The sequence below is a fragment of the Osmerus eperlanus genome, chromosome 25 (assembly GCF_963692335.1).
Source record: "Osmerus eperlanus chromosome 25, fOsmEpe2.1, whole genome shotgun sequence".
Lineage (NCBI taxonomy): Eukaryota > Metazoa > Chordata > Actinopteri > Osmeriformes > Osmeridae > Osmerus > Osmerus eperlanus.
In genome coordinates, this window is record NC_085042.1 from 8339338 (window position 1) to 8361578 (window position 22241).

General features: G+C 45.7%; 3 protein-coding genes across 4 annotated transcripts; all 3 read left to right on the forward strand.

Moving 5' to 3' along the window:
* Positions 1-106: 106 nt before the first annotated feature.
* Positions 107-1831, forward strand: psmd9 (proteasome 26S subunit, non-ATPase 9). The gene is made up of 6 exons (XM_062451932.1): positions 107-316; positions 620-719; positions 831-1024; positions 1151-1252; positions 1332-1420; positions 1532-1831. The coding sequence occupies exons 1-6, from the start codon at positions 191-193 to the stop codon at positions 1557-1559; spliced, it is 639 nt and encodes a 212-aa protein (XP_062307916.1). The 5' UTR covers positions 107-190; the 3' UTR covers positions 1560-1831.
* A 646-nt stretch (positions 1832-2477) lies between these two features.
* cfap251 (cilia and flagella associated protein 251) lies at positions 2478-8433 on the forward strand. The gene is made up of 20 exons (XM_062451815.1): positions 2478-2821; positions 2971-3111; positions 3272-3381; positions 3483-3591; positions 3677-3757; positions 3885-3962; positions 4056-4100; positions 4218-4420; positions 4540-4728; positions 4845-5095; positions 5329-5480; positions 5797-5970; positions 6211-6389; positions 6508-6622; positions 6741-6904; positions 7000-7090; positions 7181-7324; positions 7485-7716; positions 7837-7938; positions 8066-8433. Exons 1-20 carry the CDS (start codon positions 2570-2572, stop codon positions 8209-8211), a joined length of 2958 nt encoding a protein of 985 aa, XP_062307799.1. The 5' UTR covers positions 2478-2569; the 3' UTR covers positions 8212-8433.
* A 234-nt stretch (positions 8434-8667) lies between these two features.
* On the forward strand, positions 8668-20315 carry mlxip (MLX interacting protein). 2 transcript variants are annotated; one of them, XM_062451816.1, is made up of 17 exons: positions 8668-9299; positions 10707-10813; positions 10975-11060; positions 11226-11315; positions 11526-11567; positions 12078-12318; positions 12551-12640; positions 12828-12922; positions 13355-13958; positions 14190-14296; positions 14392-14500; positions 14792-14904; positions 15148-15255; positions 15349-15476; positions 16734-16857; positions 17250-17379; positions 18373-20315. In XM_062451816.1, the coding sequence occupies exons 1-17, from the start codon at positions 8983-8985 to the stop codon at positions 18492-18494; spliced, it is 2613 nt and encodes an 870-aa protein (XP_062307800.1). In that variant the 5' UTR covers positions 8668-8982; the 3' UTR covers positions 18495-20315. The 2 variants fall into 2 exon arrangements, with proteins under 2 accessions (XP_062307800.1, XP_062307801.1); XM_062451817.1 differs by having other exon boundaries at positions 12147-12318.
* The last annotated feature ends 1926 nt before the right edge of the window (positions 20316-22241 follow it).

Sequence of the window (22241 nt, forward strand, 5' to 3'; positions counted from 1 at the left end):
CAATATGGCCGTTGGAGAGCAGATAAAAATTCAAAACAGCTGCGTCGATGAGAATCAGCAGTTCGACAGCAGTGGTACATTCTAGCACTTCAGATTTCCGTCCCTCATTCGCCCATTTTACACTGCTGTGTAGCAAACTACTTTTGGCCCGTTCTGGCATTCGTAGTTGTTTTCATTGGCTTCAGAAGCTATGAAGATGACAGAGGAAAACAACATGGGACATTCTACAATAACAGTAGAAGATGTTCAAACTCTAGTTAAAAAGAAAGACGAAATTGAAGAGCAAATTAAAGCCTACTACGACGTTTTGGAAGATGTAAGATGTTACTTTTCCTTCATGATTTGGTCATATGAAACAAGCTTGGTAGAGAACTAGCTAGCTAGGCTAGCAAAATGAACTAGATCATGTTATAGATTAACATTAGCTAGTATCCAAATATCAGTAAGTGCCTATGTCAATATATTTAGCTCTAGTTCTAAATCTAATTCCGTATGTCTTTTTAGCTTTTTCACAAATAGGCTAGCAAGAGTGGAGGACAGCTAGGACGGATTTAGGGCTTCATAGATCATTGAGTATTATGTGAAATGTGTTAACGAAGCGTTTTACGTCTATTGACAGCAAGGTGTTGGCACGGAGGGTCCTCTGGTTGATGATGAGGGCTTCCCGCGCGCAGATGTCAATGTGTACCAGATCAGAACAGCACGTCACAGCATTTCTTGTAAGAATACTGTATTGCAGGATTTTGTAAAATGTTTAATAACCGCTACCAATGGTTCCATTCTGCCTGGGACTCACTTCCGCCCCTCTTCACTGTATGTTTGTCTGATAGGTCTGCAAAATGACCACAAGGCCATCATGGTGGAGATCGAAGAGGCGCTGCACAAGCTGCACTCTCGAGAGAAAGCCAAGCGCGAGCAGGACGAGGCGGAGGCCGACCCTGAGGTCATGGAGCAAGAAGTCTCTCTGCCCCCTCCCTTCGCCCGCGTGGATGCTGTCACGCAAGGCTCACCTGCCTGTCGAGCTGTGAGTCTTTATCGTGTAACCTCTAACGGCTGTTGTTATGCTCTATCATTCGGCTTTAGCTTCGACAAAATTAAAGATATGCTACAGATGGTGGTGTCAAAGTGACGCTTGGATTGGGTTTTTTAGGGCCTGAGTCTCGGTGATGAAATCATTGAGTTTGGCTCCGTTAACACGGGAAATTTCCAGAACCTCCAGAATATTGCCTCTGTGGTGCAGCACAGCGAAGGGGTATGGTGCCTACTGAGACTTAATTTTTAATATTGAGAGTATTAATAGTTCTGACATTACATGGAGCTTTCTTTTGCAGAAACCATTACGTGTTGCAGTGATTAGAAATGGACAGCGAACTCAGATAAGCCTCACTCCACAGCATTGGTCAGGCAGGGGCCTACTGGGGTACGTGGTACCTCAAGTTTTTCCTATAGAATACTGTATTGATTTTACATGGTTTAGCACGATTTTACATGGTTCAGCACGCGTTAACACCTGCATCCCGTTTTCTAACAGATGCAACATTGTACCCATCCAGAGATGAAGATTTACCAGCACGATCATGTCACCTTATCACTGGGTGGATAACACTTTCATGGAATTGTTTATATAACATAGCCTCTATACAAGCATTTTGGAACATACCAAATTTCAGTTGGGTTTGTTAGAGGCATTGCTAAATATTAAATATTTGTTAAGAGTTGTTTTCACGATATGAAGTTGACGTTGGTAGTGGTGTGCTCTTAATTTCACCATTAGAATTATATTGCAGTCACAACGCATTTGCCAAAAAATAAAAGGTTTAATACAAAAATAACTTTGTGATCTTGAATGATAAAACCGATGTTGCACGTTTGTTACGATGCCTGAGGTGGTTAATATGGTCACCAGCGGTTTACTCTTTCTCCTTAGGATCAAGCAATAACAAACAGCGAATAATCATACAGCTTCCACCCGTGGATGTAACCAGAGAATGTCTAATATAATTAAACAGGCTCTGATGTAACGTATTAATGTTTACGCCGTTTGCGTAGCCGCGCTGTTCTTTGCCCTCTACCACGCACGGGCAGACGATGTGCAGCAGCGCCCTCTGCGGTCACAGTTTCTGATGGGTCACAGCTTTCGGTGCAACACCTGTCAATACAAGGGAACAAGCAGAGAATGAACTAGTGTGAAACGCTGAGGCTAGCTCGCCCCTCCCTCGATCATGGTATCTAGGCAACAGGACGCTAAGTTTCTGAATTCGGTCTTAATTTTATGCATGTGTATCTCAAATTGCTAGCTGGTTATTTTCGCAGCTTTCTTAATCGCACTGATATTTTTTTCAGTGGACGGAAACAACCTTTCACTTGTTTCAGTGCTGGTCAGCTAGTCTACTGACAGTAGTAGTACTGTAGCTAGCGTAGGTAGCTTCCCCTAGTTAGCTTGCTACTGACTAGTGCAGCTCTGCTTTTCTTGTACAGTAGACCATACACATTTATTCCACATAAAGTGGGTGCGGAGTCTGGAAACATCAATTTCCTATTGATCTGTAAGTGCAGTGTGCGGTGAAAAATGTCGAAAGCTGGAACCGAGAGCCCACGGGAGATGCAGCAAGGCGCAGAGGAGACGGAAAGCGAGGATGGAAATGACCTGGGCCACGAAGAGCAGAGGGCAAGTTCAGATGACAGAAGTGTGAATGAAGAACATGGCACAGATGACCGGTCTATAACGACTGGAGATTCATCAATATCTCAAGTGTACACTTCCAACTGTAGGACATTAGTACCGAAGCAGAAGTCCTCCAGTGTTAAAACACACGCATTGGTAAATAAATCATTAAACTTATCAAAAACGTAATGACTAGTTATATCTTCCGTTGTACCTATAGTTTCCAAATCGAGTAAGTACGCTAAAATCAATTATGTTGAAAGGGGAACAAGAAACAGATCGTTGTAAATTCTGTATATTTACAGACACTGGACTGGGTGTTTGGGATGAGCCATGCCCTCCCTGTCTTCAGTCTTCAGGACCAGGACCAGCTAGTGATCTTGTATGGGGGTGCCAATGTTGCAGTTATGTATGATCACACCTCAAACTCCCAGCATCTCCTCCAGGTACAATAACAAAACAGTGTGTTTTGGAAACATCCCGATTTTCACTACAAAAGTTTCACCAGCTACTGTACAAAGTTTATTCAGCGTTGTTAAAACCAATAGTTTTGACTCGTATTACACGGGGAAAATAGCATACAACATTTTTTATCTCTCTCCAAAGGGTCACAGAAGCCCCATTTCGTGTTTGTGTGTAAGCGAAGACAGACGCTGGCTTGTGACCGCGGACCAAGGAAAGGAAAGTCTGGTGATCGTCTGGGACTCCTATTCTGGGTAGACTTGTATTTATTAGACGTGATTACAAAGGATTAGAGCGTTATGAGTTATTAATTTTTATTGTATGAATACAATAAAAATGTTCCACTCAATCCTAGGATACCTGTGCGTACATTGTTTGACTGTCACCCTGAAGGGGGTGTCGCAACGTTGGCGTTGTCGAAAGATTCAAAACACTTGGTGACAGTTGGGGCTGGAGCGGTTCAGGTAAGATATTCAGTTATGGGCCATGACAGGTGGCCACTCAACACTAGATCATTTAGTTTGAGTCGTTTTTTTATTATCTCCGCAGCGAGTCTGCGTTTGGGACTGGACCAATGAGACGGAGGATCCATTGTGCGTCTCTGAACTCGAACCAGATCACGGAGTTCAGGTAACTTCGAAAATGGGCAAAACCGCCTTCGATTCACATACTGTTACATATGTTATTAAAGGAGATTTTATCAATGGTTTACACGCATTAACAGCCATTACATAAACTGGTTTCAATATCTCCTCAGAATCATATCCTTTTCAACCCAAATGACAGCACAGAGCTGCTAAGCAACAGTGAGAGCCAAGTCCTATTTTACACCAGGGTAAATTGCATAGTTCAATCTGTATATCTTTGTCAATAAATACAAATTTGTATAGTCTTATCTGTTTGGTCTTAACTTTTCTTCTTCTTCTAGAATAATGAGATCTTAAGTTATGTAGCCCCCAAGCTACAGGATAGGGTAAGGATATTGATGCCGTAAAACTCACCTCCAATAATGTCAATGAGCTGTCAACCTTCTACTTTAATGCCCGTTTACTTCACATAATCATTTGTGATTCGACTTCCCACCCCAAAGACGTTCAACAAGGTTGTGGGTGAGCTAAGCCAATCTGTGTTCCACTGGAAAGGGCTTCAGGCTTTATCAGCCACCTTGATTGGCAACCTGGTTTTGTGGGACATGGTCCAAGCTTCTTCCACCAGCAGAGCCCTCATCAGGAAACCCATCAAACTGTTCCCCCTCCAGGAAGCTGGCATCACGGTGCTCAGTTTGACTGACAGGTGAATTCCCATGCCCTGGGCAAGTCCTGTCCCCTCACCAATGGGGTGTCTCTATCTACTGTTTGTGTACAGATGCTTATTCATAGAGATTTTGTGTTATGTGTCTTTTATTCCTTTAGCTTCATTGTGACAGGAGACTTTCTGGGCCATGTGAAATTCTATGATGAGAACTTCAAACTCGTAAGCTGGTACAGTGAATTCAACCTGGACCCCATCAAATCCATCTCCTTCTCCAAAGAGCCTTCCCCCATCTGCAGCCAGGGATATCCAGAAGACTGCACCATGGAGGCCAAGCCATTTGTCGTCCGGTGAGAGACGTCGTTGTATCAGTACTGTATGTCCACCCCCGCCCCTGTATAAATCATAGTTCAAACAGAGGGATCTTTTAATCCTCTTCCCCTCACACCTCCTCTCTCACCTGTAGGAACTTTGTTCTGTCCACCATCAACTCGACGGTGGTACATGTGAATGCAAACAGCGCAGAGTCGCAAACGCTGATACAAGAGCATTGCAAGCCACTGTATGCTTTGGCGTGTCATCCTAAGATGCCGTTCCTGGCGATGGGGAGCCAAGGCGGCATCCTGAAAGTGTGGGACTACGAACAGAAGCTGGCCCGATGCAGCAGGGTGTTCGAGGAAGAGAAGCAGATACAGGTCATGACCTTTGACCCTCAAGGTTAGCCCACATGGAAAAGTACAAGTGTGCTTACCATAACTTATAACAATCGTTTTTTTTGTTTATTGATACTGCTGCTATCAAAAAAGGATTATACAAAGGGTTAGGGTTAGTAAAACTAAAACTAAGAAAAACTTAACCCAAATGTTGAATATATTTCCAAGCTGTTTAATAAAATAATTGTGTCCGTCACTAATTAAAAAGAAAGATTACGTGGTGTTGTGTCCTGACAGGATTTTACTTGGCGGTTGGTTTTGCTAACGGTGCTGTCCATGTGCTCGACGTGTGCACTCTGCAAAGTGAAGAAGAGGACCGTTTGAAATACAGCCAAGACTGTATCACTCACATCACTTTCTCTACAGATTCCCTCTACCTGGCCACAGCGGTGAGCAATCCAAACAGGGGATAGACATGTTATTGTTGCACTGTAGTTAAGCTCTGCTGTATATTGATCTGTGCCTGGCAATATTCAGCTGTTCCTTGACTCTGATCATCAAAATACAGTTTGAACTATGCCCTTCAGATCCATTATTTGCTGCAGTATTTTCTAAATGCATTTCTTTTGTATGTCTCATATAAAAGCTTGTGATAAACAAATACAATGTAAATGTAATGAATAGTATAATGGCTTATTTCTCTCTGTTTATTCAAGCTATAGAAAGAGATTCACTCGTCTATAATCTTTCTTTTCCCACTCTCAGGATGCAGGCAAGGCAGTGATGGTGTTCCGCTCGAATATCGACGAGAGCTTGCAGCGCTGGAAGTACATAGGGAGGCACCACTCTCACTACAAGCCCATTAAGGATCTCCTGTTTGGGGAGTACCTGGACAGCACCCAGCCTAGGCTGCTTTCCCTGGGCATGGATCACAGACTGGTGAGCCTCCCACACGGGCAGATCAAAAGGGGTTTCTTGGTTACTCATGCAGCGGTATTGGTCTCATTCTCTCTCACATTTACATTTAGTCATTTAGCAGACGCTCTTATCCAGAGCAACTTACAGTAAGTACAGGGACAAGGCCTTGCCCAAGGACACAACGTCATTTTGCACGAACCGGCAACCTTCTGATTAATAGCCCGATTCCCTAACCGCTCAGCCATCTGACCCCCGGTCTAGGTGGAGTACGACTTGGAGAACGACGAGGAGCTGTCGATCCTGAGCTCTGAGCGCATCGAGCAGAGCGCTGTGCCCACCTGCATGACCTGGTACCCTCCGCTGACCACAGAGAACTTCCTCCTCACCGCCTCCGACCTCTACAAGATGAAGCTTTTCAACAGCACAACCAAGATGTGCAGGTCAGGGTCCAAACGTGATCGCTTGGTGCTCGGACGTGTCGTATCGCTCGAGTTGCACTGGGGGGGGGGGGGAAATTGCTCATTTTTGACTGTTCATCTTGTTGGTTTTCTGTTCCAGAAAGACACTTCTTGGTCCTAGATACGGGTCTCCTGTAGAGAAGATGCTCGTTCTTCCCATCTCTAAGGATCACGATTCTAAAGCTCGTCACATGGCTTACATCACCAAAGACAAGGTTGGAGACTGAAATACCAAACCTTTAGAAAGTCCAGTCTTTAACCCGTAGCCTACAACAACAGAAAAAAAACAGAATCTGAACATTGAGAATCGGTGTTGTTCTGTTTTTCTAAAAGGTGGGTGTCCAGATCCTGCCTCTTGATGGGAACCCCCACAAGTGCTCTGCTGTGCTCTGCCACCCGACAGGAGTGTCTGCTCTGGCCTGCTCCCACGATGGGCGATTCGTTTTCACAGCTGGGGGGTCTGACTGCTCCGTCCTGTCCTGGGAGATCAGCCTGACGTAGGGACTCCACTCAGTAACTCAGTAGTGCCAAGTCTGACTAGGAGACTGTTGTTTGCAAGGCGGAGCAGCTTCTGAATCCTTGTCTTCTTCAGGGCTTTGGAGGCTGCTGCAGCCCTTGGGGGGAAAGACCTGACACCCTTCTACAGTCTCCTGGAGGGAGGGAGAGATGGTGCGCTCTTTCACGTACGTACAGCGAGGATGACGGCAAATCCGACGGTCGATGATATACATCTTCACATTCGGATCGTTTTTTTTGTGTGTTTTCCTCTCCAGGAAATGGAGGATTTCTTTTATTACTGTCAGCTGCGTAACCAAGGCATCGATTCAATGGAAACACGACAGGTTTCAGCCCGGATCCCTTTAGCAGAGGTGTCCTTTGTCATGAGGGCTTTAGGCTTCTTCCCCACGGAGCAAGAGGTACATGTGTTGAAACCAGAAACAAATCTGTCTTTGACCCTTTTCAGCATTCCTCCTCAGCTCTGCAACTCAATATGTTTATAGCTGACAGAATGACGTTTTTTTTTGTTAAATTCAGAGCTAAATTCTTAAACTAACATCTTACCGACTCTTTCTAAAGCTGGAGGACATGCAGAACGAGGTGAAGTTCAGCCGGTATGCTGAGACTGGTAAATATGTGACTGACATAGACCTAGAGGAGTTCATTAAGCTCTACGTCAACCACCGGCCAGCGTTTGGGATCTCCAAAGAGGAGCTTCAAAGTGCATTTGATATTCTGAGTTCCCCGTACGCGACGGACGGGGAACCGACGATTAACCGGGATGAGCTGCTGGAGGTTCTTCAAGCCAGGGGTGTGTTTAATAACTACTGCTGTTCCGTATGTGAGTGTGATGGGTGACACTGTCTGTGACTGGTGTTATACATTATAAAAAACGCAGTAGTGATACATCAGATATCTCTCCTCGTGTCAGGGGAACACATGACGGAGGAGGAGCTGATTGGGTGTTTCAGCACGCTGTTGGGTCTCAATCCTGAAGGAGGGAGATCAGAGACGGGAACTTTGGAGTGTGAGGGTGAGTATTCCTCCGCTGAATGTGATGATTTACTGAACATTTAAATTTTTATTTAATTTTAAGTGTATTGTGTCAAATGTAATGATGAGAAACTGCCTATCATGTATGTTGGTTTGCATGCCGACAGATTCAGAACACATGCTGGAGCGCGAGATTCCAGAAGAGATATCCATGAAAACATTATCAATAGATATCCTCGGATTCCCCCTTTCTATTAGAGATGAACTTCCTGCATCTCAAGAGGACATTTTGTCAGGGTCTGAGGTTTTATAGAATGGCCTTCAAGTAAGGCTTCTCTAGTTTGTGTCCATATCTTTGAATCATTCAACAGAGATGCTATATTGCTTTAATAAAAGTGTGACCAAATACATTAAGGAACTAACAAGACAAAATGTTTACAGAAGAATAATAAAGAATTAACCAAAGTGTTGTGTTATGAATAACTGCCCCTTGTTACGGTGAATACAGTGCAAAACAGTTTGTTATACAGCGTCTTTATCCTCAAATGTGGGGAAAAAATATTTTATGAAATAAACGATATGGATCTGTATCGCACAATGTGACATGCTTTGATCGTAACCGACTATCATTTGTAAAGTCTACAGGGGTCATTTAGTTCTGCTTTGTGCTTTAGCTAACAATTTCAGGATAGTTATTTTCAGCAGAGGGTGGTGCTATGGCTGCAGCCAATCATTCTTGAGTTGACGGAGCAACTGCAGAGTAGCAGGTCCTGCCGTACAACCAACTCCTTAGCGAACACTTTCGTCAGCTGGTAGTCAGCTCGCTAGCAAGCCTGCTAGTTAGCAAAACAAGTTTAGCAAGCTTAACAACTACAAAATCAGATAACGAATAACAAGCATGAGTAGTTTGAGAACTCGATGCTTTAGTTAACCAGCTAACTTGGTAGCTTATTAGCTGGTAGTATTTGTGTTATTCCAAATACTTGTACCACTGATAGATAGGCTAGATAGCTACGTTGCTATCGTTAGCTGCTGCGCTGGAGACAACAACTGTTCTGATTACTTAATTAGCTAGCTAGCAGTAATGGCTAACAGAGAACCGCGACGACAATATCGCCGTACCCCGGCGAGTATCAAGCAGGAACAAGACGATGACTCGGACGCAGAGGAATCCCAATTGGGATTTAAGAAGTCCGATGGACGCGAATCACAGATCATCCACAGTGGTCACTTCATGGTGTCTTCACCACATATTGAACATACACCAAAAATGGGCTACGACTTTGATACAGTGAACAAGCAGACCTGTCAAACTTATCACTTTGGGAAGACAAGTACATCACACCTATCAATAGATGCGTCGTTGACAAAACTGTTCGAGTGCATGACGCTTGCATACAGGTATTTTTTTCTAAAATTAGCTTGTATACCTCTACGACTACGTACCTAACTTTCAACGACCTGGCTTGGACTAGCTTATTGTTAGCGCGTTACCATGAAGTTTCTGCTACCAATCATGTAAAATGCTCTAGCTAATGTTGAGCAACTTGCATCTTAGATCATGCATAATTCACCGTGATCATCGTAATGAAGGCCACACATTCCGTGTACGACTTTATTCAATGGTTCGATAGGATAGTGAAAGTGAGATGATAGCTCGCTACACTCCCTGATTGGATATGGGTGCAGCTTGCAGTCACGAGTCTCAACTTTCAGGCATCTTGCTCAATACTTACGGAATGCCGGAGACGATCCATTATAAAGACCCCCACTAAAAAGACCATCACTAACACGACCCCCCCCCCCCCTTTCCGTATTTTACTTGTGCAAGTCTTGTGCAATGTTGTGGGGGTGAAATTAAGACAGCTGCAAGGAGAGAAACTCAATCTTACATTGTGGGTGCGCAACAGGGAAAGGGCTATTTTTAGGGCATAAAAGGCTTTTGCACATTACTCTAAGGCCCTAACCGAAGTACCCAGGTTGTTGTTTGTGTGAAAATGAAAAAGATCTATGGAAAAAAATGTGTGCAACGATTTACTGATCATTTCAGTGCAACCTTAGAAACTGGTTGATATGTATGAGCAGATATTGTCTGCGGTAGCTTGCTTTTCCTTTGTTTTGATCTACAAAGCGTTAATCTCCCACCCACCAACCGCCTCCCTGGTGAACGTGTCTGTCCTGTCCTGGGGTTCCGTCTGGGAAGACCTCAAATTCACCATCAGTGACGTTGCTGCCAGTCAGTCTACCATCCAGCCATAGGCGCCGATTTATGTTTTCCTCCCAGGGTGCTCACGGGCGCACGCTGTGATTGGTGGATAGGATATGGAGCAGGGGACTGACAGCGACATAACCAATCACACTATGACAAACGATCCACTTAGCACCAACTGCAATGTTTAATTTTAAATGAATGTAGCCTGGCAGTCTGGCACACGTGGGTGCTCAGTATTTTCCGATTTCATTTTCAGAACTGAGATATCAATCGAATCGTACGTTTTTATAGTAACCTCATCAACCTCAGACTCATCACATCAGCCTTCATACAACGTATAGTAGCACAAAAAAAATTGAAAAAAAAAAAATCTGGTGGTGAGTGGGCGATTCCATAGGCTACACAGTATGGCTACATTACCAAGGAGGCGATCAAAAATATTTGCACACACAACAGACCGGACGGGTACCGGTGTAGAGTACCGATAGGTGAATGTACACAATGTCTGCTGGTTCCAACATTAATAGCAGTGCAGAACTCAAACACCGCTCACAACACAACTAGCACTGTAACACTATGCTTCCTCTACTTTTCAGTGGCAAGTTAGTGTCCCCTAAATGGAAGAACTTCAAAGGGCTAAAGTTGCTATGGAGAGACAAGATCCGACTCAACAACGCTATTTGGAGGGCCTGGTATATGCAATGTAAGACTTTCGTACACATCCGGTGTTTCTCTAAACATTGAAAGAGTAGCTAAAGGAAGATGGACACTCGTGAGTTTGAGCAAGGTTGAGCAAGGTTGGAACAGAGGGGAGATTCCTGTCTCCTAACTACAACTCTCACATTTTTTCTCCCGATTTTACAGATGTGGAGAAAAGGGAAAACCCAGTGTGCCATTTTGTGACTCCTCTAGACGGGAACATAGACATGGAGGACAACCGCCCGGCCGAGGTAACACCAGACCGTGCCTTCATCGACTTCTCTTCATCCCATGGATAATGTTAGAGCTTCCTTTCAAGAGAAGCCTTATTGCTGATTACCTCTCTCTCTTGTTCTCCTCCCCCCCCCCCCCCCCCCCCCCTGCTGTCGGCCGGCCCTTCCCTCTACTCTCCACAGGCGATAGCCACGGAGGGGAAGTACTGGAAGAGAAGAATTGAAATAGTCATCAGAGAGTATCACAAATGGAGGACTTACTTCAAAAAGAGGGTATCTTAGATTCAAATTCATATTGTGATGCAGTATTGTTTGCCGTATTTACCACTCACATGACTCGTTTAATTAGGTTTATTAAGTAATCATTTCAGACTTTAATGTAATATAGCTAATAAGATAATTGGCTTGATTATCCAATTGAGTACAGTCGTTTGCTGTGCTTAATTGTCACATGTAAAAACATTGATTTGCGGTTTGTCACAGTTACAGAAGCACAAAGATGATGATCTATCAAGCCTTCTCAAGGTATATACTACAATGTCGGAATATTCTTAAAGTTACCACTACCATACATGCATCTTTAGGACATAAGGGCACAGTTTCCCAGACATGGATTAGGTTTAGTCCTAAAGTAAGAGAGAAATTCTATGAAGTTCTCCATTGAAAACATGTTTAGTGTAGGACTAGGCTTTATGCATGCCTGGGAAACTGGGCCTGGATGTGGTGAACAGCATTGTTTTTGGTCTGCTCTGGGTTTCTCTTCTGGGTGTTTTGACTGTTATGTGCTGTGGCATCTTGCTGATCAGATCTGCAAGATATGTTTGGAGGCATGTGTCTTGTTGCACAGACTAACTTAACCAACCAAAATATGTTTATCATAACTTGATGGGGATTAATAGCTGATACAGAGATTTTGATATTCTTTTAACATTTTTTTTTTTTTTTAACCACATTTTGTCTGCTGAATTAGTGTGTGAATCTTGCATGCTCTCGATACTGACTGGCAGGCTTGTGTTGCATTTCTAACCCTCCAAGGGTCCGGAGGAGCAGTTTTCCCTGTTTGGGGAAGTCTTTCCAGACACCCTCCGTGTCTCCTTTTGGCAGGACGAGGAGCTGGCGGGGCGTCGGGTCGCTCGCAGGAGCCGCGAGTCTCCCATCCCCATGGAGATGGACCCCCTGTTCGACATGGACGTACTGATGTCTGAGTTCTCAGACACGCTCTTCTCCACGCTGGCCTCGCACCAGCCCATAGCCTGGCCCAACCCCAGGGAGATCGGTGAGGATCAAGATCAGCCTCTTAGATCACTAAGATACACCAATACACCTGGTTCAAATGAATGGGTCCTTATCTAGCTCTGCAGATGCCTGGCAATGATCCATCCCCCCCATCAGTTTGGATAAAACCATCTCCCAAATGAATACATGAAATGAATACTTGTATCATTCTCCCGTCTATAGACACTCCCTGGTCTGTTATTACTCTGACACGTGTCCTCTGTTGTCCTCAGCCCATGCGGGGAATGCAGACATGATCCAGCCTGGGCTCATCCCCCTACAACCCAATCTTGACTTCATGGACTCCTTCGAGCCGCTCCAGGGTAACCGCAGGGGGCCGGCCCGCAGGGGGACATAACACCACCCCCGCACGTTTGTTTTGCCAGGACCCTGGAGCACTGTGTCATTGTCACTCTGTAGCTCCTAATGCAGCCAGTAGCACGTGTGACGGTTGCCACGGTAGCGTGTTTTTTTTACTAATCTGTGACTAACCCCGCCACTTTCTTCCAGACTTATTTCACAGCCTCCGCCAGCCTGTGTTTCACTCCACTTCCCTCACTGCTCAGTCTGTCTCTGCTGTCCCCAGTAGCAGCTGTCAGACACAGGTAAACCCCAGGCCACGCACACCCTTAACACACACATACCCTTAACACACACAGTAGTGTGTGTTAGTGTGAAGTGTGAAGGAATGATAACATACTGCTGATCAATGCTGCTATACCAATCACTACTATGTTTATGTATACACACACATGTAATGCTTAATACTAATATATACATATATCCAATGATTATCAATTGATTCATTAAAGAACAAATGGGTTCAGGCACCAAGAGGATTCTAAGTAAGTGGAATGCTGAGGTCAAGCAGGCCAGCATGGGAGTCGAGTCTGTGACACTCTGGGTCCCACTACCCAGTTACACAATCCTTAACAATAGCTCAGTGGCAGTCGAGGATTCTGACCGCAGATCAAGTCGGTGGTGCCACACTGGTTTCTCGTCCTCTAGCTAATGTGTGTCTCTTCTCATGACCTCAGGCTCAGCTCCTCCCCTCCATGCACCTGTCGACTGACCTGGCCCCCCCCCCAGGCCCCCTGTCCCTCTCCTCCCCCCTTCCCCTCCCCTCCCCCCTGCCCCTCACCTCCAGCATGCCTGTTCAGGCCAGCGTGACTTCTGGATGCCCTGCCTACGTGCACGACTACCTGCCCCTGTTCCCAGGCCCCGTGGGCCCCAGCGCTCCAGCAGACTCCCCTCTCAGCCAGCCTGCCCCCCGTCCCCCCCTGCCCCCGGCCACCCGTCTAGGCACAGCCACGCCCATCGACCACCCCCCACCCCTGGAAGAGACCCCGTCCCAGACGGTCATCACACACACAGCCTCCCCCGGTGTCCCGCCCAGAGACTCCGCCCCCTCCTTCAGCCACGCTCCAGACTTCTGCTCCCTCTCCAGCCACGCTTCTCCCCTGCCGCCTCCCCCCCTCCAGCCCCAGGGTCCCTCTCCGCCCCCTCTCCGCCAGCACCCCCAGACGTTTGCCCTGCCCAAACCAATCCACCCCTCCAACTCCAGCAAAAAAACGCGCCACGTGCAGAGGATCGTTCCGGCCAATCCTCTCCCCTCCTCCTCCTCGCACCTCATCCTGACAGGTTAGTGCACTTTCACCTCTCACCACACGATGGCACTGATACTTGTCTTGAATTCCTCCCGAGGGCTGCTACGAATGCTGACTGAAAACTTAAGTTATTTAATAAGGAAATACTCATGTGCGCAGAGGTAGTGTTCTTGTTAGCTCTACCAGCCCTGTGTAACCCGGCACCCCTCCCTGCCCCCCTGTCCTCCCTGCCCCCCTTGCCCTCCCTGTCCCCCCTGCCCATCAGCTCCCTTCCCAGGGCACACCGGAGCGGTGTTGGTCACCCAGAGCCCCCTGAAGCCGGACGTGGTGCCTCCCAACATGGTTCTGGCTGGCCCTCCCAGCCTGGCACCGGTAGGAGCCCACCTGGCCTAACACTCCTGTGGTTGGGGCCCTGAGCCCAGTAGGAGAGCTGATGGTAACACTGTGTGTCCTGGTCTCTCTGTCAGTCTCCAGGGTTCCACATCCTGCCCCAGACTCACAAGCCTCAGCAGCTCATCGTGCCTAAAGAGGAGACAAACTCCTCCAGGCACAAGACTGCAGTGCCCTCAGGAGCTGGTGAGATGATCTCTCCCTCTCTCTCTGTCTCTCTGTCCCTCTCTCTGTCTCTCTGTCCCTCTCTCTTTCTCTCTGTCTCTTTTTTTCTCTGTCTCTCTCTCTTTCTCTCTCTCTCTTTGTCCTTCTATCTGTCTCTTTCTTTCTCTGTATTTCTCTGTCTCTCTCTCTTTCTGTCTCTCTTTTTTTCTCTGTCTCTCTCTCTAGCCTTTCAATGTAACGACCGAGTCTAGTGTGGTACTTTGACGTGTGTGAAGTGAGCGTGTCTCTGGGGTTTGTGTTGGTGTGTTTCAGCGCTGGACGGGCTGGGCTCGGGCAAGGGGTCCCCTTGTGGCTCGGAGCAGGCCCCCAGCCCCCAGTCCCCCCTCAGCAGCAGCTCAGCCCTCTCCAAGAACGAGTCCAACCAGGTGTGTGTGTGTGTGTCAGTATGCATGTGTAACAGTCTGTCTCTCTAGAGGTCACATTCGTCATGGAGGGATAATACTCAGACCAGGTTGAATATTATGAAAAATGAATTATGAATCATTTGTTTACAGTTAAATTCAGTAGGATAAATGGTCAATCAGCCAATGTCAAAGCTGTATTTAAGCAAGACACTGAAAAACGTTTCCGCACCTCGTCTTCATCAACCTTCCCATCTTCTGCCCCAGAGCCGCAGGGGGACCCACATCTCCGCTGAGCAGAAGAGACGTTTCAACATCAACATCGGCTTCAAGACACTCTGCAACATGGTTCCCTCTCTCAAGTCCCAGTCAAACGTAAACCCAGACCTCTGTTCGTCGGTCTTCGTCGTTGTGAAGGTGCAGGGCACAGCGGTGACCCCCCCTCTCTGCTCTGTGTCGTGTCTCCAGATCAGCAACGCGGCAACGCTGCAAAAGACCGTGGAGTATGTGGGAAAGCTGCAGCAGGAGAGACAACACCTGCAGGAAGAGACCAAGAGGCTCCGCGAGGAGATCGAGGAGCTCAACGCTTCCATAAAGTACAAACACGACTCTTGTCACTGTGTAAAGGACACCTGTAGCGGCACCTCTCCTGTGTCTCCTGTTAGGAGAGACCTGAGGGGGAGACCTGAGGGGGAGACCTGAGGGGGAGACAGAGAGGAGAGACCTGAGGGGGAGACATAGAGGAGAGACCTGAGGGGGAGACCTGAGGGAAGACAGAGAGGAGAGACCTGAGGGGGAGACCTGAGGGGGAGAGAGAGGAGAGACCTGAGGGGGAGACAGAGAGGAGATACCTGAGGGGGAGACAGAGAGGAGAGACCTGAGGGGGAGACCTGAGGGGGAGACAGAGAGGAGAGACCTGAGGGGGAGACTTGAGGGAAGACAGAGAGGAGAGACCTGAGGGGGAGACCTGAGGGGGAGAGAGAGGAGAGACCTGAGGGGGAGACAGAGAGGAGATACCTGAGGGGGAGACAGAGAGGAGAGACCTGAGGGGGAGACCTGAGGGGGAGACCTGAGGGGGAGACAGAGAGGAGAGACCTGAGGGGGAGACTTGAGGGAAGACAGAGAGGAGAGACCTGAGGGGGAGACCTGAGGGGGAGACAGAGAGGAGAGACCTGAGGGGGAGACAGAGAGGAGAGACCTGAGGGGGAGACAGAGAGGAGAGACCTGAGGGGGAGACAGAGAGGAGAGACCTGAGGGGGAGACAGAGAGGAGAGACCTGAGGGGGAGACCTGAGGTAAGACAGAGAGGAGAGACCTGAGGGAAGACAGAGAGGAGAGACCTGAGGGGGAGACAGAGAGGAGAGACCTGAGGGGAGACCTGAGGGAAGACAGAGAGGAGAGACCTGAGGGGGAGACCTGAGGGGGAGACCTGAGGGGGAGACCGAGAGGAGAGACCTGAGGGGGAGACCTGAGGGGGAGACCTGAGGGAAGACAGAGAGGAGAGACCTGAGGGGGAGACCTGAGGGGGAGACCTGAGGGGGAGACCTGAGGGGGAGACAGAGAGGAGAGACCTGAGGGGGAGACCTGAGGGAAGACAGAGAGGAGAGACCTGAGGGGGAGACCTGAGGAGAGACCTGAGGGGGAGACAGAGAGGAGAGACAGAGAGGAGAGACCTGAGGGGGAGACAGAGAGGAGAGACCTGAGGGGGAGACAGGAAGGAAAGACGTGTATAGAGAGCTGTTCTACTGCTAAGGCAGAACTGGTAGCGTTTATGTCTGTCTAAATCTTGGCCTCTCCTTTCTCTCTCCCTCACCCCCACCCCCCCTCTCTCCATCATCCAATCACGTCTCGCAGCACGTGCCAGGAGCAGTTGCCCGCTACAGGAGTGCCCATAACACGACACCGCTTCGACCACATGAGGGAGAAGTTTGACGAGTACGTGAAGAGCCGCACGCTTCAGAACTGGAAGTTCTGGATTGTATCCTTAAAAAAAAACCACTAAAAAAAAACAACTTTGTTGAGTTTTACGTGTTTTCCTTGAACCTTTATTTTAACTGGGTAATCACACAGGGGAGACCCAAGTCTATGTTACAGGCGCAAACAAGCTTCTTAGTCAAATTGTTAGTGTGTAGTGATGCAAGTTTCTACTCAATTCAGATTGTATGATTAGATGCCCCATGCCAAAACTGTGTCATGCTGTTTGAGTAAAAAGACAACTTTAGGCACAAGGGAAAAAAACTACATAAAATTCCAAACCAGTCATCAAGGGGTATCTAAGCTATGTAGGGCTCTGAGGACTTGAGATGATCATCAGATTGCATCTGTTTAACCTCCACCTCGTAAATTTGACCTTTGACCCACTTGTGACAGTTCAGCATCATCATCAAGCCCCTGTTTGAGTCGTTCAACGGCTCAGTCTCCGTCACCAGCAAGGGAGAGCTATGTGAAAGCACCCTACAGTGGCTGGAACGACATTGCTCCCTTCCTGTGCTGAGGCCCAGTGAGTACCGGTCACGTTAACACAGCCTCTCTCCACCCTGGTCCTCTGGACCCCCTGCCCTGCTTGATCGAGATGTTTCCCTGCTTCAACACACCTGATTCAAAAGAATGATCGTTATCAGGCTTCTGCTGAGTTCCATGACAACCCGTTCATTTACATTTAGTCATTTTAGCAGGCCCTCTTATCCAGAGCGACTTACAGTAAGTACAGGGACATTCCCCCCGAGGCAAGTAGGGTAAAGTGCCTTGCCCAAGGACACAACCGCTCAGCCACCTGACTCCCCTCAGGTGAACCCCAGATGCGTTGGTGATTTATTTTGCGCTTGGGAAAGTTGAATCATGGTTCCATAACGAATCTTGGGTTCTCCAGTATCTCTAGATCGCTGAAAGTCATTTCTTCCTCCTTTTGTTATCGTGTTGTCTCTTCCTGTGCTTGCGTCTCTCCGGTCAGAGGATGTGATGACAGGGGGAGGGGTGAAATGGTCATATGTCTTATCGCCAGGGTCGGCTCCAAGGGGGTGCATTGACGGGAAATTAATTTTTGAGGGGGTACAGCATTCCATTTGGCCCCCAAATTTTGTTAAAGTATAAATAAGAAATACTGGCATTGGCTATAAATTAAATATCAAGATGGCTACACGTTCCTGCAGTATATGCAGGTCTGCTCTTATTTTGACTCTCATACATGCTTTGTAAATGCGTGCCCCCCTTCTAAGAAAAAAATGCCCCCTATTTTTTTTTTCTGGAGCCAAGTCTGCTTATCGCTTTGCACCTTAAGATTACTGTCATCAAGGACCCTGAGCTTGCATAACTCTAGCTTCTCCATCAGAAACTCCTAACCCTTGTTTAATTATTTAGTGCAGTGGGTCTCAACCCTGGTCCTCAGGGACCCCGTCCTGCATGTTATGCAAGTAGAGTTAGCTAGTATGCTAGTAGGTATGGACGGCGTGAAGTAACGGCTGATGTCTTACCGTTTCTTTGTTTGGTTTGACAGCGGTGCTCGGGACCCTCCGGCAGCTTAGCACCAGTACCTCCATTCTCACCGACCCGGCCTTGCTATCCGAGGAAGCCAGACAAGCTGTCGCAAACTCCCACAACAGTTCTGGAGACTCCTAGCTACTTAGTCACGCGGGCGAGCTCGTCACAAACCTCGCACTTCACATCCAAATCGACCCTTCAAACAACACTTTGAAAAACCGTTGAAAAATAAGACCTCACCAGCTGGCCTCTCGAGCTAAATTCCAAAGAGATTACTCCAGTCTTCCTCTCTGTCTAGATTCATCACACACAGAAAAAGCACAAGGTTTCTGCCTTATTCTCATTGAAGGATTTTATTCCTCCACTTGGCTAGGGTGTTAATAACGTTAATCTTCGGAAATCTCGAAGTCATATTTTCAAAAAATGTGAAATGTGCATTCAGAAAAGTGTTTGAATCTCTGCAAAAGCATCCTCTGCTGTCAGGAGCAACCGAGCGATGTATGATGCCAATCACAGTCTGCTGTTCAGGGTGTTTTTAGTTCAAATTATAGTCTTACCGTGATGTTTTTATGGCTTGTTATGTGAGGTAGAAATAGTTTAAAGGAAAAAAAAAAGCTATCTTAAAAAGGGAAAACAAAAGAGTAAGTTTACTTTTTGTTGACGAAACGGCGTGCATGTGAGACGCGGATCTTACCGTGAAAACGAGTGAAAAACGTTTCCGAGCCTGAAGGATTATTGTTAAATCTTCTCTTGTGTTCCTCGCACTGTGGAGCTCAACAACACGCACGTGTGCCGGTCCTGATGCTGTAAAACCCTGTTCCCGAAGTCTTCCAGCCAGGTGGAGGCAGCGTGCGTGGAATGTTGAAGCTAATCTCGCGTCTTTTCATGTGCTGGACTGTTCCAGCGCTACTGAACTCTTCAGGGGTCGATCTGAGAGACACCACGCCTTGACAGGATGGTCTGCCAGACTGGACTGGTAAAATACAAACTTTTCTACCTGTCAGTGATGTGGCAGTGGAAATATAACCATACAAAACGAGCGTCAATGGAGCTTCGCTGAATGTACAGGTGCTTTGTTACTTTTCTATTATTATTTTGAAAGAAATTGTATTTGTTCACTCAGGGACGCACTGGTGAGCATCAATATGCTTTTCTCTATAACCAAAACGAACAAAATAAATCAGGATGTCTTCACAAAACACAGCAGTGAACATGTCACGTACAATGTGAATGTGTTTTTCTTTCTTTTTTCATAATCAAGTCAAACTTAATGTAACGTTATGTGCGCAAATGGCATCTTATTTATTACTTAGTTTTTCAGTACGGGGATAATGTCAGACATCTTATGGCATCTTTCAATGTTTTTTGTTCAACACTCCTTAAGTGGTTATTCATGAAACTGAGAGCTCGGTTTGGATGTTTCTATAGCTTTCGAGGTTATGAGTGCTAGTTTATGGAGGTTCTCTACATGTGTTATGTGTGATGTGCTGATGTGGTCACACTCTTTATTTAGGATGTGCAGATTGACGCGTGTAAATCCTGTTGCAGAGTACACGATCATTACTTCTACAAAACAAGACTTGGAACCAGTCACAATATTGACCATGTTATTTTCTGTCAAGAATCATGATTTTGTTTTTGTTTTTTTGAGGAGGTGGAAAGTTTACCTGTTTGGTCTAGATGGAAAGGATTTGGTCAAAAACATGTATTCACTTATTACATATTCTTTTGTATGTAGCTCCCATTTTCCAATAAAGAAATCAAACTGTGCTTTAAAATTCTTAGGTACCTGTAGTCTGAATTGACTCCTGCAGGTGAATTGTGAATGAATTCATTCATTCTGCAGTTGTTCGAATAATGACTTTGTCGAATAATGACTTTGTCATTATTCGAGTCTTGCCTTAAGAGTTGTAAATACTGTCATACTGCTCTAAAAAATAAAATATTTTCCTACATTTATCACTGATCCCCACCAAGTCAATTGAACAATTTAGCCTTCTTTTGCATTTGTTTTTGACTCCCATTAAACAGAAGCGTGATCATGAAACCAATACATTGAGACATTTTTAATGTTTCATTTTCACAAATGTTTATAAATGATTAACAATAGAATATTTCACCAATAAATAGATACATAAATATGTTTTATAAATACTTCAATTAAAATGGGCTGAAAATAAATAAAGCTGTCTAGTACATTTCAGATTTTTTTTATGGCCGTTTGACAAGGACCTGGAGGAGATATTTTATAAACATTAAGGCTTCACCATGGGTCTTTTTAATTGGAAGTTGGCATGTTTCTTGTTGGTTGTTGGGGCATCCCTTCCAGTTGACCATGTCTCTAATGTCTTGATTTATTTTCACGAGGTTATTCTGCAACAGGACATCTCGGATCATCACTTTTGTGATGTAACAGCTGACATTGGAAAGCTGTTGACAGGTGAAGTTTTCGATTTGACCATGTTTTGGAAGCGTCTTCAGATTGTAGTCCTCATTTTTCGGAGGAAGAGCCTCGTTGTTGTCCTCCTAGTGGGATGGGAGAGTACAGAAAAAAGGTCAATTATCTCCTGTTGAACCATATTTTGTTTTAGTGAGTGACAGCAATACGTTGTAGCAAAACCCTGTCCCATTAAGATTCCCGTTAGGAATGTTTACCCTGAGCTGACACAAATAATGATGAAAAAAAAATTACTTACCAAATATTTTAGTGTTTCGTTAACATATTTAATCAGGGTAAGAGTTGGGGCTTTTGGCAGAGTTGAAGTTTTAAGCGTAGCACCTTTAACTTGTATGATGAACAAGGGTAGCATAATCACTGCTGTGGGAGCACACAAGATCATTATCAAATTAACGTATCAAACAAATGTAAAACAAAAAAGGCTTTTATATATTATGTGGCAAGATATACACATAAAAAAGACTTGAAATTACAAAATCTGGATAAGGACACACCTAGAAGAGGCATTTTTGTCTAACAGATCACACACAGTACTCCTATGCTTACCGATGAGCTTCATTTCAAAAGATTCAACTGATCAGCTTGATGCGTTCTAATTTCAACCTCTCTTAGGTGCATATTTATGAAGCCAGTAAGATAATCATCAGAACATTTCCTAAACGCGTCTTAAGGATGATGACATCTAGTTGACTGGAAAGTAAACTGTCATTTCAAGAGATGAATGCTTAAAATAGTACATTTACATCCCTCACTGAATTACTCCCAAGGTTTCTTCCATTTTTCTCTAGTGAGCTATTCCGGGAGTTTTTCCTGTCTTCCTTGAGGGTGTAGGTTGGATAAGGGGCAGTTCTATGGGCATATGTGAAGCCCTTTGTGACATTGCTTGTAAAAATGTATATAAATAAATTTAGTTTTTTATAGTGTCATTATTAAGATGTCAGGCTCTGATTAACAGAAGTTATGAGAGCCACTGTTGACAGAATAATGTAATCACGATAGTAATGTGAACTGTATTTGGGTTTTTCTACTTCAAACTATAACATAAAAACACAAAGAAGATGTTGATTATGTTGAGTATGGCAATCGAAACATCATTCCACATAAACGTATGTTTATAACCAATTTGTCTTACTACAAGAGATGTTTCCATGAGCTATGAATTGGATAAGGTCACAACGTAAAGGTGACATAATAACATTGCCACGGTTTTCCATTTTTCATCAGAATTTGTCACAATTGTCATTACAAAAGTAAAGAAATTAGTCATTGATTGATTTGTGTTTTCCCCTGCTTAGTGGACTGACCAGGGTGACTGATGGAGTTCCTTACATAACACATGGACAGTCCAAAGCAGGGCGAATTAGAACTCTACAGACTTATCATTCAGTTGTGGAAACCTGATGACCAGGCTAATGTATGTTCTATAT

Coding starts and splice junctions, on each gene's coding strand:
- cfap251 (XM_062451815.1), top strand. CDS start 2,570: ATGTCGAAAGCTGGAACCGAGAGCCCACGGGAGATGCAGCAAGGCGCA. Junction 6,623..6,740: donor CTTACATCACCAAAGACAAG/GTTGGAGACTGA, acceptor TTTTTCTAAAAG/GTGGGTGTCCAGATCCTGCC. Junction 6,905..6,999: donor TCCTGGGAGATCAGCCTGAC/GTAGGGACTCCA, acceptor TGTCTTCTTCAG/GGCTTTGGAGGCTGCTGCAG.
- psmd9 (XM_062451932.1), top strand. CDS start 191: ATGAAGATGACAGAGGAAAACAACATGGGACATTCTACAATAACAGTA. Junction 1,253..1,331: donor TGGTGCAGCACAGCGAAGGG/GTATGGTGCCTA, acceptor TTTCTTTTGCAG/AAACCATTACGTGTTGCAGT. Junction 1,421..1,531: donor TCAGGCAGGGGCCTACTGGG/GTACGTGGTACC, acceptor GTTTTCTAACAG/ATGCAACATTGTACCCATCC.
- mlxip (XM_062451816.1), top strand. CDS start 8,983: ATGGCTAACAGAGAACCGCGACGACAATATCGCCGTACCCCGGCGAGT. Junction 12,923..13,354: donor GTAGCAGCTGTCAGACACAG/GTAAACCCCAGG, acceptor TCATGACCTCAG/GCTCAGCTCCTCCCCTCCAT. Junction 15,477..16,733: donor GAGCTCAACGCTTCCATAAA/GTACAAACACGA, acceptor CACGTCTCGCAG/CACGTGCCAGGAGCAGTTGC.